The 17,644-nt window shown below is 41.0% G+C and overlaps 1 protein-coding gene across 1 annotated transcript in view; it reads left to right on the top strand.

Annotated features, from left to right (window-relative positions):
- Positions 1–17,644, top strand: part of LOC124721671 (ATP synthase mitochondrial F1 complex assembly factor 1) — a 52,228-nt gene that overhangs the window by 25,378 nt on the left and 9,206 nt on the right. Inside the window, exons 4-5 of the mRNA XM_047246744.1 lie at positions 9,577–9,675; positions 10,211–10,306. Of these exons, the coding sequence (XP_047102700.1) occupies positions 9,577–9,675; positions 10,211–10,306 (195 nt within the window). The remainder of the gene's footprint in view (positions 1–9,576; positions 9,676–10,210; positions 10,307–17,644) is intronic.

The following is a 17,644-nucleotide window of genomic DNA, read 5'->3' on the forward strand; positions in this document are numbered from 1 at the left end:
TAATTTTGGGGTCACCAATTTATAGACAGCGTCCATCATTTCAGTCATAAATATGCAGAAACACACACAAACTTGAGTTAAAAAGATTTAATTACTTGATTGTAGAATTTTGGAACGTGTATTATGTTCGACTATAATTACTTTTCTGGAGACTAGAAGTCTACTCTGTAGGAATGAGCATGGGTTTCGAAAAAGACAATCCTGTGAAACCCAGCTCGCGCTATTTGTCCACAAGACTCAGAGGGCCATAGACACGGGTTCCCAGGTAGATTCCATGTTTCTTGACTTCCACAAGGCATTTGATACAGTCCCCAACAGTCGTTTAATGAACAAAGTAAGAGCATATGGACTATCAGACCAATTGTGTGATTGGATTGAAGAGTTCCTAGATAACAGAATGCAGCATGTCATTCTCAATGGAGAGAAGTCTTCCGAAGTAAGAGTGATTTCAGGTGTGCCGCAGGGGAGTGTTGTAGGACCGTTGCTATTCACAATATTTATAAATGACCTTGTGGACAACATCGGAAGTTCACTGAAGCTTTTTGCGGATGATGCTGTAGTATATCGAGAGGCTGTAACAATGGAAAATTGTACTGAAATGCAAGAGGATCTGCAACAAATTGATGCATGGTGCAGGGAATGGCAATTGAATCTCAATGTAGACAAGTGTAATGTGCTGCGAATACATAGAAAGAAAGATCCTTTATTGTTTAGCTACAGTATAGCAGGTCAGCAACTGGAAGCAGTTAATTCCATAAATTATCTGGGAGTAGGCATTAGGAGTGATTTAAAATGGAATGACCATATAAAATTAATCCTTGGTAAAGCAGATGTCAGACTGAGATTCATTGGAAGAATCATAAGGAAATGCAGTCCGAAAACAAAGGAAGTAGGCTACAGTACACTTGTTCGCCCACTTGAATATTGCTCACCAGGGTGGGATGTGTGCTAGATAGGGGTGATAGAGGAGGTAGAGAAGATCCAACAGAGAGCAGTGCGCTTTCTTACAGGATCATTTAGTAATCGCGAAAGCATTACTGAGGTGATAGATAAACTCCAGTGGAAGACTCTGCAAGAGAGACGCTCAGTAGCTCGGTACGAGCTTTTGTTGAAGTTTTGAGAACATATCTTCACCGAGGAGTCAAGCAGTATATTGCTCCCTCCTACGTATATCTCTCGAAGAGACCAAGAGGATAAAATCAGAGAGATTCGAGCCCACACAGAGGCGTACCGACAATCTTTCTTTCCATGAACGATAAGAGACTGGAATAGAAGGGAGAACCGATAGAGGTACTCAAGGTACCCTCCGCCACACACCGTCAGGTGGCTTGCGGAGTATGGATGTAGATGTAGATGTAGATTGATCAGAATGGTGCTTGATAATCAAAGTACGCAGAGAACTGTCAAACTAGAACTAAAAGTAAAAATAATGATGCAACTCTGGCCAATCGACCAAAGAATAATTTGTGTGTTCTCAATCACTGCCTGAAATTGGCATTTCCCACAAGTTCTGTGCATAATATCATTTATTAACCTGGTTTCTAGTGAAACTAGATACACTAATGGGATCAGAGCATTGAAAATAATAACCTGAATGATAAATGCAGATGAGGCAAAGTCTGATTTATGTTTTGGTAGATTCAGGTACATATTTCGTATAGACTGCATAAATAAATGAAAAATCAGTAAAGAAAAATATTAATTGTTAGCAGGAGTGCAATCATAGCAGGTGGTGTTGTTCCAGCTTGCTATATTATGACCTGTCAGTCTTTGTCATAGCAAGGGCAAAGGCTCAGTGAAAAATTAAAGAATGTAGAAAGGAGTCATGACAAGAGTTTCTGAATTTGATATGGAAGGAAGGGTAGTGTTACAGTAGCAGCTGTGCAGCAAAATTGTGTACTTACAGCATTGCCAAACATTATTGTGCAGATAGTGATGGATTATTTTTATACTGTAATGTCTACCACAAGATAAGATTCTACCTGCAAATATCATTGTGTAGCTGTGAAGAATGGGAGACCAGATTTAGAAAGTCCATTACACAGGTTTATAATCACTCATTTTCCATGAGGGAGTTAGAATCTGCCTTTTTTGTAGCAAAGAACTCAGAGTCTGACCCAGACAGATTCTGTATGAAATACCACTGTTGCTGCTGCTGCTGCAGCAGCTGAGTCCCAAATCAAGAGAAATCCTCCTAGAACTTCTTAACCTGCTTAGGTCAATATCCCAGTTCCAGGAGTGAAGCTATCTTGAGCATCTCCTAAAGTGAGGGCAGGATTGTTGCTGCACAACTGTTGATTCCACTGGCACCTCCGATTTTTCGTGTGATCCTTCCTAAATGATAGGTATTTTATGTACAGAATAGGGTGCATCTACTCAGAGCATTTTTTGCAGAATAATGTTGTCTGCAAGGCATTATTTTACTTGTTACCCTTTTTGCTGTTTCATGCAATAGTATTTCATCCATAACAAAAGTCTTGTTTAGTTATTTCTGTATGGGGAAGGTTTTTCTATTTTCTGCCCATACTCTGTCTTGCAACTACTTGTCATTAACTTGAGCCGACACTCAAGAGGCCAAAGAAGTGTGTAGAGAATACTGATTTAAAGTTTTCTGCAGACAAAAATGTGTGCATCAGTTTCAGTTGCTCACATTGTGTTTTTAGTATCCCTCTTGCCTGTAGGACGTCAAACGGGCCGACTTGGAGCAGGAGAGACATCACAGAACATTTTAATCTCCAGTGTCTATACTTTTACAAATAAATTCATAAAACTTTGTCAGCATCACCAGGAAGGATTCAGGATTCACACCCATTGCAGTGGAAGTTAGAAAACATAACAAAATATTTTTTTTTATGTGCAAAATTTCATCATTTTTTCAGTTACTAATGGCTGCATTTGTTGCTGTAGGTACACTTTTCTTCATAAGTTAGAGAGATTCTTCGATGAATTTTGCACAGCATACATACCATACTTACAGGTGTATGAAACTCTAGAATTTATTTAATTTATGAAAAAACGAATGAGTTGTTGTATTTTAAACTTCACGTTTAGATAAAACACAAATTTTGTAGTTCATTACCTCAATTTTTACCACAGTTTTTAATAGATTTGGAAAATTCTAGAGTTTCATACACCTTTAAGTATGGTTATTATGCTGTGCAAAATTCGTGGAAGAATCTGTCTTGCTTATGAAGAAAAGTGTACCTATGGCAACAAATGCTGCCATTAGTAAGTGAAAAAAATGATTAAATTTCACATGTAAAAAAATTATTTCATTATGTTTTCGATCTTTCACTGCTAAGAGTGTAAATTCTGAATCCTTCCTCGTCATGCTGACAAAGGTTTATAAATTTTTTTGTAAAAGTATAGACAGTGGAAATTGTAATGTCCTGTGGTGCCTCTCCTGCTCCAAGTTGGCCCGTTTGACGTCCTACCCCTCTTAATGCGCTTTTCATTTTAGTGAGACTTGCTTGGCCACCATAATTGAAAGGCCTTACAGTTAATCAGTAGGAATAACTGACATATTAAAATGCCTGAATGCCAAAACTGGGAGGCAGGCAGAAAACCTCTGTTGCAATTATAGAAACTTTGTTCTTACCCACATCTGTTACAGTTGTAGCATATATTGATCTGCACTATTGTCACATCTAGAGATGTTAGATGCAGTCTATCATGAGGGCATTAGGTTAGCTTCTGGATGCAGAGAATAAACTTCATTTGCAACCTCTGCATTGAGGCTGCAGCAGCTTCTTCCTCATGTGACGTGGCTACAAATTCCATTCCATTTCATTGAGCTGCTGGTCACCTGCATGTCAGTCTGTTGCCCATCTGTGTATGCAGCACTTATATGTGTGACATCCACATTATGCGTGGACATTTATGACTTGAACTCTCCAGACTCTGACAGACTTCGATGTCACAAGCACAAGGGTTCTAGCTTAGTACTGGATTAGGTTTCATTTCTGGTTATTTAAAAGACCCAGGATATTTTTAAACTTAATGAAGTTTGATAAGTCCTGTGCTTTATATTTAAAAAATGACAATTTAAGTGAGAACAATGATTTTAACATTATGTACACAGATGGGTCGAAGAAAGGTGATAACCTAAACTGTGCAGTCACTTTCTGTGATAATATGTTCTGGACTTATTTCCTGAAGGAATTTACTACCTTAAACACTAAACACTGTAAAATCCTGTAGACACTGGAGCAGTTAAGATGTAATAGAGACACGAAATTTTTTATTTAGTCTGATTTCATAAATGGTGTATAGTTCCACCAGTACTTGTACTTAGCAACCAAAACTGTCTGTAGAATCCAGATCACCATGTACCAGTTACATCAGCTAGCAAAGGTAGTGGCAGTCTGTTGGGTAACTTGCTGTGTGGGGAACCAGGGAAATGAAATAGTGGATACAGTAGTGAGAAGCCCTATGCGGAACTGACAATAGGGCAGTGCCCCCTGCACACTACTGCTGTGCTGGTCGTCTTTATAGTGATACTCATGTGTACGTGCTTGACTGGCTGTGAGTGAGATAAAGCTGCAACGTATGAAGCCCACAAGACCACAATCAACCTCCATCCAGCCATGAAGAGCAGCTGAAATTTCTTTTTATGTGCTTGCATTTTGGTCGTTCTGCTTTAATGTATGGAACCAACTGTTTGTAATGCTTGTAAACATACTCTCTTCAGTGAAACACATTTTAACTGATAGTATTTTAGACATTGTCAGACTAGATACCCTTAGTTTAATTGAGGTCTTGCCTGCAATTTGAGGTAATGACAGGAGGAATGTAGTTTGTATTTTAAACTTTTGTCAATTGTCAGAACTCTAAAAACATTAGGAGACTGAAAGTGCCACTGTATTGAGGTTTCATCTTACGTGTTGCATGATCAACAAGCTACATACATCTGCATGTTTAATTTTACACAAATTCTCTAAGATTTTAGGCATGTCAGAGAGAGAGAGAGAGAGAGAGAGAGAGAGAGAGAGAGAGAGTGTGTGTGTGTGTGTGTGTGTGTGTGTGTGTGTGCATTTGCACCCAGACATTTTATGTAATGTAGTGACTTACCTGTTTGGTTATTTATTTATTTTTGGGAGCTGCATACATCTAAGAGACACTTCATGTGCAGAGTATTAATGCTGTAATGCTGATTTGAGATACTGACACAAAGTTTTTACAAGTTCTGGACTCATTCGTCCAAAAACAATTTTGTACATATGCTGATGACCTCAGTGTTGTGCAAGCTAACCCTTGATAACACCACCACCATCATATGTGTGTGCTCGTACGCACCTCCCCACCCACCCACCCACACACACACACACACACACACACACACACACACACACACATGGGTACATTAAAAACCTTGGAAACAAAACTATTCCCCAGATCATGTTGACATTTTATTTACATTATTATAGACACACAAAAGACAGAATGCCTATGATATTGATGTTTCCTTTGTACCAGGGCATTAATTTTTCACTTTGACTTCATATCCAGTGAATTAACCAAATGCTGATGGCAAACAAGTACTGTCTGCACACTGCTTCTGAGCCATTTTCAGAAGGGTGTAATAGGGAGAAAAAATAAGTAATCTTCAACTTGCACAATAAGTCCATAAGTGTGTGCTAAGAGGTAAGTGTGCACTTCACTACCTCTTTGTAATATTGGCAACAAACCAAGTTTGTACTGTTTTGTGCTTCCACTTACTGCATTAAAAGTGAGATACTGAGGCAGTGCACAGATAAATACTTTAACAAATGAAATTCCTCTATGGAGGAGTTGTGTAAGGACCAAAAATTGCTTCTTGACCCTTTATGTGCAATGATTATGGTAATTTAAACACAGCACAACAAATGAAATACAACCTTCAACAATGACCCTATGGGACCATTTACATCATAATGAAATGGTGTTAAAGGCAAGTGAGCACATTATTGTTAATGATGATGATGATGATGATGATGATGATATTCCTATTTCTACTGATATAGGATTGGAGAGTCAAGAAGTAAAGGAATGCATGCAGGTGCTAAGTATAGTTTAAATTTGCAACCTCATTCCTTGTGTCTCATAATAGTATGTGCTACAAGACGGCTGTGTATCAGGCAGAATGAAATGGTGCAATGGTTAAAGTTTAATACTTGCTTTCAGTTGGAGGAGGATTCATCTCTGTTCCAACCATCCAGGTATCCCATGGTTTAACACATTATAACAAAAATTTCCAAGTGAGTTTGCATGCTGCCTCTAATGACCTCTTTAGTGGGATGTTGAACCCTAATCTTTCTTTTCCTTCCTTTGGCTGGCCGCGGTGGCTGAGCGGTTCTAGGCGTGTCAGTCTGGAACCGCGCTGCTGCTACGGTCGCAGGTTCGAATCCTGTCTTGGGCATGGATGAGTGTGGTGTCCTTAGGTTAGTCAGGTTTAAGTAGTTCTAAGTCTAGGGGACTGATGACCTCAGATGTTAAGTCCCATAGTGCTTAGAACCATTTGAACCATTTTGAGTGAAAGGAAACTGATGCAAAATGTTAATTATGTAGCTAATTAGACACTATAGATTTCATGATGACTCAGATACTGCTGTTATTACCTCATTGAAACCACACACACTTTCTTTGAATTCTGCAATGCTGACAGTGATATGGGAAGCTGCAAACTGTTTCATGTTAAAATAATAGTGTTGCAGAATGCTAAGAAAATTATATTTTATTATTGTGATACACTGAAGTTCCAAAGAAACTGGTACAGCTGCCTAACATCATGTAGGGCCCCCGCGAGCACCCAGAAATGCCGCAACATGACATGATGATGGACTCGACTAATGTCTGAAGTAGTGCTGGGGGGAACTAACACCACAAATCCTGCAGGGCTGTGCATAAATTCATAAGATTATGAGGGACTGGAGATCTCCTCTGAAAATCACACTGCAAGACATCCCAGATATGTTCAATAATGTTCATGTCTGGGGAGTTTGGTGGCCAGCGGAAGTGTTGAAACACAGAAGAGTATTCCTGGAGTAATTCTGGAAGTGTGGGGTGTTGCACTGTCCTGCTGGAATTGCCCAACTCCGTTTGAATGCACAAAGGACAAGAATGGGTGCAGGTGATCAGATAGTATGCTTACGTACGTGTCACTTGTCAGAGTCATATCTAGATGTATCAGGAGTCCCGTATCACTCCAGCTGCACATGCCCCACACCATTACTGAACCTCCACCAGCTCAAACAGTGCACTGCTGACATGCAGGGTCCATGTATTCAAGAGGTTGTCTCCATACCCATACTTGTCCATCCCCTTGTGGGGCTGTGGGTGGAATAATTGTTAAGAAATGTGTAGAATGTAATGTAGATAAGATGCATTCCCGGCCGATTAGGAACATATGTGGGGCGGCGGGTGGATATATTTGTTAATAAAAATGTTCCTATTATTTATTTAATGCTGTTGGTTGCCGTTCTCAACACTGGCTCTCTAACTACAATATTGGCAACCAGAAAGTGATTAGCAAAACGTGAAGCCTGGAAAAGCCTGTAATTAGAATTCCTAGTGCCCACTTCATCTGAGAAATACACTTATAGCTACAGCTTATAGCTCTGAGGAATTAGGAGATTGTCTGGGATTCATAATCAAAAACAATTCTCTCTAAAATGTTCACTATACTCTGGAAGTCACAGACCAAAAAAGAATCCACACAATCAAACTACCAGAGCAGTTCAGAGTCTAATGCGCTGATGCAACTATAACTGTTCAAATTAAATGTTTAAGTGAATGCTCGCCATAATTTGATGATAATGTTCATCAAACGCCACACTAAATAATGGTAGAATGTCTGTCCCGCGACGGCACGTGAAAATACGACATACACAAACTGAAGATAGATCATTAAAGTCATCCCAGAATTAACACTTCACTCGAAAACGATTTCATGGTTATGCGTATCCCGAGTAACTTATTACGGCATCCGAGGCTGTTTATAGCAATGATACAGACGCGACGCGACTCCCGGCACAGGTGGTGTGCTAATCAGCGTCTGGAGAGAACTGGACCATTCTTCTCTCGCGCAGCGTTCTTATATATAAAGCCACGGTGCGGACGGCTAAGGGACCACCTGATCAGATCCGCTCTCCCGACTAGCCACTGGGCTAGTAATGCACCACTTTAAGTTATCGAATAAATCGTTGCTTCCTTTGCTGATGGCCGATGAAGCTCTCACTTTAAATGTGCAATCAGCACACAGGTAAGTAATCGTAATAAAAGTCTGACGTGGCTAAGTCAAATATTTTGGGCGAGAGAATTAATTTAATTACACTACACGCAGTAGACAAGCTCTGAACTTGCCCTTTGGAGATACGCTATAGCTATAGTTTTATAGTTGTTCTGTTGAAACTTCTCACATCTTTATGATTATAGCGGATCTCCCCTCTACTTAAATTTATACATCCTAGCCTCATTTATTCGCCTACTTAATCTATCTTGCTTCCTTAATTTCTGAGACAAAGACCAGAAAATAATGAATTTCAATTAAAATTTTAATTTGTGAGCTCCAGAATACTGTTTCTACTAAATTATTATGCAAAAGGAATCTAAATATAAATTTTTAAGTTTCTAGCTCTTTTCTGTTGCAGAAAACATCCAAATTTCGAAAATGGTTAAAGTTATTGAACTGATATTCAACACATATTGATTTAGTATTACTCCTGACATGCTAGAAATGTTTCAGGTTATTTACTTGATTTTTAAAGTATTGCGCAACATTTATGACGTCGGAGCTAGTTACAGCAGACTGGCTGGCACACAATGGAAAGACATGTAAATTTCATACAGCGTGAGTAGGCTGGTTCCCTACAACCTCAATAGAATTTGAAACAAGACTCGTCTGACCAGGCAACATGTTTCCAGTCATCAACAGTCTGATTTACGGTTTGCGGGCTCAGGCAAGGTGTAAAGCTTTGTGTTGTGCAGTCGTCAAGGGTACATGAATGGGCCTGCAGCTACAAAAGCCCATATCATTTTGTTGAATGGTTCGCAGGCTGACACTTGTTGGTGCCCCAACACTGAAATCCACAGCAATTTACAGAAGAGTTGCTCTTCAGTCACACTGAACGATTCTCTTTGGTTGCTGTTGGTCCCGTTCTTGCAGGAGCTTTTTCCAGCTGCAACGATGTCAGGGATGTTTTACCAGATTCCTGATATTCACGGTACGCTTGTGAAATGGCCGTACTGGAAAATACCCACTTCATTGTTACCTCGGAGATGCTGTGCCCCATCGCTCTTGCACCGACTATGAAACCACGTTCAAGCTTATTTAAATCTTGATAACCTGACATTATAGCAGCAGTAACCAATCTAACAACTGCGCCAGACACTTGTCGTCTTATATAGACATTGCAGTCTGCAGCACCATATCCTGCCTGTTTACATATATCTGTATTTGAATATGCATGCCTATACCAGTTTCTTTGGCACTTCAGTGTAGTTACTATGTTTTGTCAACACACCAAAATTTTTGGAGATAATTAATACTTTCATTTGAAATGATTTACCCAATTGGTAACATACTTTCAATTGTTTCAGATTTGGGAGGATTACCACAAAACAAAGGAAGTGATTGCAGCTGTTATTCCAGTAGAGCTATATACAAAAATATATTCCAGAGGCAAGCAGTACCCTGTTGTAAGTAGGCGTGTTGTTAAAAGCTTCTTATTGTCTGCTTTTAGACTGCTCGAGCTGCCAGCCAGGGTGTTCACATGGGATGACTTGTAGAAGGGGGAATATTCACTTTTCTGAATTTCACACTGTGATAACCACACTACATGTGTTAGTGTAGCACTCCCACTCCTCCCATCCCTCCCCTTTCTTCCCCATCCCCCTCCCCCTCCCCCATCCTATCCTATCCCCTCTCCCCTCTGCCCCCTTTCCCCCTCTCACCCCTCTTCACCCCCCGCCCCACTCTCTCTCCCCCCCCCCCCCAGTTTAATGTTATCTATGTAACTGAATTAATGTGTATGGAAAGCTTCTAGAAGTACAGGCCAAATACAGAGTGACAGCAAGAGAGCTCACTAATTTAGGTACAAGTATTTTTATTTTAGAGATGGCATAAGCGATAGGGAATGTTTATCTAGTAATACCAAATAAAATTGTCATTTTTTGTTATTTTTATGTATGAAATTAATTTAATGCTCAGAAATATATTACTTTCTTTTTGCAGTTTCTGTTTCCATTGCCACGTGGGCAGGGGTATGAGTTCATTGTATCAGAAATTTCTGAGCATGAAGTACATTTCACTCCATTGATATCCTATCAGGTCAGTCCTTAAATAACTTACATTTGTTCTTTATAGGATGTGATTATGTGAAATTACTTAAATATGTATTTATTTACTATAACTCATAGTATGATGGACATCTGCAATATGGCACAGACCTTGAGCTGCAGACAGGTACATAAGCAAATAGTTGATTATTGTAGTTCAGCTATAGAACTGGCATTGCTTGTCAGCTCTCACATGAATTATTGCTTTTCCTGGTACCATTTATATTCCATCAAGGGCTTGCAAAGTAAATCTGGGGCATAACTTTAAAAGAGTAAAGCATGTCAGCAATGTAACATGCAGTTTCTTGATGTGTGTGATATACTGTCGGTATATATTAGTAAATCTTCAGAATGTTTCTAGGTGAGGGTAGTACCACATCCTGAAATTTATTGTGAAAACTTTTATTTTTTTATATGGCCTTATGTGGTTTATTTTTGTTATGTATGTAAACCAGAACCATGTTTGCAATGAACTTACATACATGTATGGGAGTTTTGCATTAACACACTGTGACTTGCAGTATTATCTGCTTGTGATTCAAGTTTTTCATTTGCTGATATACTTAATTGAAAGATCTTCCTACTTTGCTGTGGGTATGTTTCCTTTGTATCACTTTGACTTTTATATTATGTGTCAACCAAATCTGTAGCTGAGGTTGCTCACACACACCTGTGTGGTGGATGGCACTCATCTTAAAGATAAACCAATTTGAATCCTGGTGGTGGAACATTTTCACTGCCAGTAATTGGCTGGAAAGGGGAGGAGAGGTGGTGATCACTAGTCTTGGAGCCAATCCTAGATTAAATTCCAAACATCCCTGCAGTGTCTCATGAAGTGAGGTCATGTGACACTGTTTATGGTGATCTGTCTGTTGGTTGGGGATGTGAAGTTCGGTAGTCCTCTAGGTGTTATTCGAGAGGAGTGGTCTATGTGCCAGCCCTGCATTTGATCCTCTCGCTTCCCATCACCCATGACAAGACATGCCCAATGCTACACTTTATGAGCACTTATCACTGTCATCTGCATGACACAGATACTTACCACTTCAGAACTGGTGGGAGTAAGGTAACAGCAAACATTTTCAACTAGAAAATATGCCTAGAACAGTCATGCAGTATTGCTTATCCCCATTTTCTTTGGCACTGTCTGGTGGTGACCTGTTCTATTTTACTTACCCAGATGGGCGAAAACAATATGACCACCTGCTTAATAGCTTGTTTGTCCATCTTTGGAATGAAATAAATCACTGATTCTGTGTATCAGGGATCCAACAGTATGTTGGTAGGTTTGTGGAGGGATGTGGCATTAGATGTCTGTGCACAGGTCATGTAATTCGCATAAATAACAGGCTGCAGATTTGTGTATGTGGTGATGGCATCTGGTAGTGACCAAAATGGGTCCCATAGGATTTACATCAGGCAAATTTGGTCACTGAGACAGTATTGTGAGTTCACTATAATGCTCCTTAAACAACTGTAGCATGGTTCTGCCTCTTCAGACACAGACAGTTGCACTACTGAAAGATGACATCAGCACCGGGGCAGGCATTAAGCATGAACGAATGCATGTGGTTCACAGGTGTCAGGGTGTCTTCAATTACTACCAGACGTCCCCTGCAAGCACGGGAGAATGTCTCCCATAGTATAATAATACTCCCACCCACCTATGTCTGTGGTGTCCTGCAAGTTTCGAGCTTCCGTTCACCTCGATGATGATGTTTGTGGAGGCGACCATTGACCTAGTGTAGTAAAAATGTGATTCACCCAAAGAGCCAACATGTTTCCATTGATCATATGAACACACAGGGGTGGTCTGCTGCTGGCTCCATGTTCAACAATGTACGATGAACAATGTGCTCCAGAACACTTTTGCATGTGCCAGCATTGTGCTCTTTCGGCAGAGATGTCACAGATAACCATCTATCCTACTTTACAGAGCAGACAAGCCTCCTAACCCCTCATTCTCTGAAGAGCTGTGTACATCCAACCATTTCACTGCTCTTCTACCTCTTTCTGTTAATGCTCACAACAGTAGCACATAAACATTCGACAGCATCACTGTTTTCGAGATACTTGTTCATAGGCTCTGCATTATAATAATCTAACCTTTTTCAAAGTCATTTACTTTAATGTATGTCCCCATTTGGAGCCCATATCTGACTAGGGTAGTCCTCGTCCACATCTGCTCCGCTTACGTACTTTTGTTACTGTGTCATGTGGTCGCAATGCCACTAGGCAGCATCCAGCATCGCGGTGGGCAGTGGTTCTAATGTTTTGGCTTATCAGTAGATAGTGAGCTTAATGCATGTTTGTTAATTTGCACTTATTAATGGTACTGAAAGACACTATTCTTGATGTGAGACATTCCTTCTGTTGTTTTCTTATTAGTATGCATATCCTTGCGTATACGTGGGCATTATGCGGTGACTAGGTACACTTGACTGCACAAAAAGTGTAGACAGGAAATCGATCCGGTACAGCACGTACAAAAATGAAATGCATGTCATTTTATTGGGTTACAAGGTAGTTATAATTAAACTTTCACTACTAAAGAGGGCCTGTATGAAAAGCAAGTGCTCTTAGGACAATGACACTTTGTGGAGACATTTGTCAGAAGATAAATAATGAATAAACCATTGAAAGAAACTGTTTTTAATTTCAACATGAGATGTTAACATTTGTTAATTTCATAGAATGCGTACATTCCAACTGCGAAGTTGCTTAATGTGACAACCATCTGCAACCATGACAACTTGGAACTGCACTAGAGATACCATTTTACGATTCTTCACAAAACTTTTCGAATGGTGGGCCATGAAATGTTCAGCTGTTGTGATACAACTCGAGCATTGCTTGAAGATCACATAATGCACGAAGCATACTCATCCATGGGAAGAGTAATTTCTTCAACAATTTGTGGTGCAGTTGACCATCAGCCTCTCCCAGGAACAATTTCCAAATCACCAAGTAATTCAAACTTCTTAATCATGTTCTTCAACTCCGGTACAGAAAGAGGACCTCTCCATATCCCTTTAATGTATCAATACTTAAGAAGAGCAGCAATACTATTGATGTCATTTTGGTAAAACAACTTTATGAGTGAAGCCCTCCTCACGTTTTCCAGACTCACGTTGACTGTCTGCTACTGTAATGCCCGCTTCATGGTCACATTTCAACCATATGTCGCCATACCAGAACAGGTGCCTCATGGCAAGTCATGACACTACATGCAAATTCTGCTGCGCATAGTGTGAGCACCATTCCTATAAAGTTGGGTATCTGTACTGTAAATAGTTTTCTGTATACACTGGCTCAAATAGTGGAAATTTAGTTGTAACCACCCTGTACATTGAGAATGTTGTGGGTTGGCAGGAGAGCCAACACCGGGTACTAGAGGAAGCCGAAAGGCACGCGTTTTAGCTCACGCAGGCTGGCGTGAGGTCTGGAACAGGACAAGGAAATTAGACTTTAGAAAAACGGACGTAGCTGATGGAATACTTAACTTTAATCCATTAATGATGAGTGTCGCTCTTGACTGTACATGATTCAGTATCAATAGTAACTGGTAATGGCACCTTGCTAGGTCGTAGCAATTGACGTAGCTGAAGGCTATGCTAACTATCGTCTCGGCAAATGAGAGTGTATTTTGTCAGTGAACCATCGCTAGCAAAGTTGGTTGTACAACTGGGGCGAGTGCTAGGAAGTCTCTCTAGACCTGCCGTGTGGCGGCGCTCGGTCTGCAATCACTGATAGTGGCGACACGCGGGTCCGACGTATACTAACGGACCGCGGCCGATTTAAAGTCTACCCCACCTAGCAAGTGTGGTGTCTGGCGGTGACACCACAGAGAATACGTGGGATATTGATTATTATTTGAAATATTACAAAAAAGTGGTCGCTTCTTGAACTTCACCTTGACAGTGTGTCAGTGATTAATTTCACAAAACAAATCAAAATGCAAAAACCATCAGTGGCGGCCAAGATTTTGGCTTGTGAGCCATGCCTGGGCACCAGTGCCATAGTGCTCAGCCTTGCTGCACATTTTCCCTACTGCCAAGCGATGCTCGTGAGTGCAAGGAGGGGGAAGATGGGAAAACTGTGAACGCATTGCGTTTATATGGTTATACAGTCACACTGAATAGGACTTGGTTTTGTATTTCGCATTTCTCAACAACATATATCACAAACAAAACACATTTTCAGTATTATTCAATTGCTTTTGGTATGCTGAAGACACAACATAATTTGTATCTGGTACAAATTGTCAGCATACAAACAGATGCCTACAGTTTCACAGATTTTTGCATTCAAGTTGCCACAACTGGGACTAACTTAATTTCATAGTTGAAAAAATATCTTTCACACAGATATGTTGATCAAAATATTGTTACTCTTTTGCGATCTCATTACGGAGACATGGATACTCTATCTGAGAATATCAATGTAGACGTCCTGCGTAGTTTTAATGTTAAAGGATTTGTCATTAAAGCGGGAATTACCTTGCAGGTCAGTCAGCTACATCTGCACATGTACATGCACAGGGACGTTTTCAGCTGAAATGGCAAATGAGCCTGAAAACAGATGTAAGAGTGGCAGTGTCCTCAAAACATTTAGGAGACTATCCTTGTAATTCTTTCAAGGCCACACCTCGCATTTCTTTAAAGACAGTGAGGTTAGGGAATTGGACACTTCTGTCAGACTGTGTCCCTTCCATAACCGAATTTTCTTTTTCAATGCCTCCCCATCAAACTAGAAAGAAGTTGTTTCTTACCTTGCATTGTCTTACTTTGGGCAGTATGCAGTCAAGTCCACTTCAATTGCGAGGCTCTCAATCCATTCCGGATGTTATAAATTTTGTTTCTGCACTACTTTTTCTTTCACAAGTTCAATAATACCAAGTTTTAAATCGAAAAATCATTCCTGGCATGCCCCATGGGTCAATAAAATTGCTTTGCAGTAATATATAAAGCCTCCATTCTCATACATTTCCATCGAAAACCATTGCAGTCAACAGTAGAATAATGCATGTGATTTCCTAGATATTAATATTCATACCACCAATTTCATATCGTGCTGCACACCTACAAATTTAGCACAAAGTGCTTCTTGATGTACTGAACAGTGAATCATGTCTGTCAAACATTGTAATATTTTGCTATTTCATTGCCAACTAAATCTTTAAATTCTTTCTGCATGGTATTGTAATATTGTTTTATAGCAAATTTATGGTACCCATCACTTCTGTGGCTGCATAATACATATTTTCATTTCACGAACAAATAGCAAAGGGAAAGCAGTGCTAACATGAGTCTGCTGAACTGTAGAGAGTTGTGACGACTGAAATACGCCACACTGCAACACTGAATGAAATGTTGCACTGTAACGAGCACTTACAGGAAGTTACTAACAAAGCTGAGACAGGCCAAAGTGTGGCCCACGCACGGCCGCACACCAGGCTCACGTAAAGTTTGGCTCGCTGTGGCCGGCCCTGTTCTATGCCATGCATGTTGAATAAAAGGCACTTTAGTGCCTGCACATTTCTTTTGCATAACAGTTACTCAAAGAAAAAAGCTTTGATTATATTCATGAAACACATCCATGTGTAATTAGTTAGTGGTAACAGATGCCTGAATGGCAATACTAAACAATGTGTGTTACAATCATCTATAACAATATATTGTATTATTCATACCTATTGTTATAGAAAGAACAAACATGATTTATGGCACACATTACTTTATAGAGCAATATGTAAGATACACTGAAGTACTGGTTGTGTGTAGTACTGAACACATCGACTGGACAACAGTAATGCATTTTACAGAATAGTCTTAGCACTCATTTGTAATCACTTGAATAATACTGTTTCTTTGGTGGCTCACCAGAGCATGCCAGGGAGCCGACCCAGGTGGCCTCTATAAGTGGGCCTGTGAACTGTATGGGTGTGATCTCTGAAATTGCGTCCTTCATGAGTGAAGGTAAATCACTCCACTCTTCTATGGGGTGGGAAAACCACATACATACATACATAAAAACACTAGGTGTTGAAGAAAAGCACTGGGAAGGAAAAAAAGCACTGGAAAAAAAAGCACTGAGACTACTGGCCATGGAAAACACCAATGATGGCGCTGAAGTCTATTTCAACGCCTGACGCCTGACATGCTGCAGCATGTGTCAGGAAGGAATCAGTGAGTAGGGGCAGAAGTAATGAAAGGGCATTTTGGTATGGCAACCCCCCTCTCGTGAGAGGCCTTAGGGCAGGACAGGGGATAGTGTCTCAATAGTGATGTCCCCATTGAAGTCAGGGGGTGTGCTAGGGGCTTCAGCTGAGGCGTCGGAGATGATGGCCACACAGGACCCAAGAACAGAGGTGGAGGTGGCGGCGACAGCTATAGCATCAGGGGCAGCACTGTCTGCATTGTTGACAGGAGTCAGGGAGTGGGAGCGGAGGCAGGGACCCCAGACAGCGATCTGCCAGACAGCAACCCCCATGATGGTGTGAACTGGGCTGTCTGCGACACAGGAACAGCCATCGGCGGGGCGGGGAAGACAGTGGGCCTTCCGGAACAGACCCTGTTATGCGTGGCCACAGCTGGTCGAAGTGATGGGACATCTGCCTGTTGGGAGTGCAGACGATGCGCAGGCACTGGTCCTGGCAGTGCTCGATGATGGCAGGAACTCAGTTTGGCTTGCAGCCAAAACCACAAGTCCACAAGTACCCGGCCGGAACCGTCGTGGAGCTGATGATGCAGTGATGGATGCAGCAGGTGAAGGAGGGTCTCTGGCATCCATGTAACAGCTCTGCCAAGCTCTTGGCCGCCCCCCCCCCTCTCCCCCCCCCCCCCCCCCCCACTGTCTAAAACAGCTTCAGGGGACCTGCAGCATACATAATTCTGCATCCAAGTTTTAAATGACCAAACCATGCGTTTGGCCTCACAATTAGATTGAGGATGAAAGGGAGGGAGGGGGCTATGGATGGTGAATGCCAATAGCCTGACAAAAAGATGCACATTCTTGAGAAACAAACTGAGGACCATTATCGATAACCATGGTATACGGAAGTCACTCAGTTGCAAAAATCTTAGAGTAGGCTGAAATAGTAGCCACCACAGACAATGTGCCATATAGGCAAACTTCGAATAGGTGTCCACTACAATGAGCCAATACTGATTTAGTAAGGGCCCTGCAACATCGACATGTAGATGCTCCCATGGGCACTACAAAGTTGGCCAGGGGGTAAAATGACGCCTGAGGGGCTGCCTGTTGTTAAATACAGTGAGTGCAAGCGACAATAAGCCACGTAATGTCCCCCATCTATGCCTGGCCAATA

Source organism: Schistocerca piceifrons, chromosome X (assembly GCF_021461385.2).
Source record: "Schistocerca piceifrons isolate TAMUIC-IGC-003096 chromosome X, iqSchPice1.1, whole genome shotgun sequence".
Taxonomy (NCBI): Eukaryota; Metazoa; Arthropoda; class Insecta; order Orthoptera; family Acrididae; genus Schistocerca; species Schistocerca piceifrons.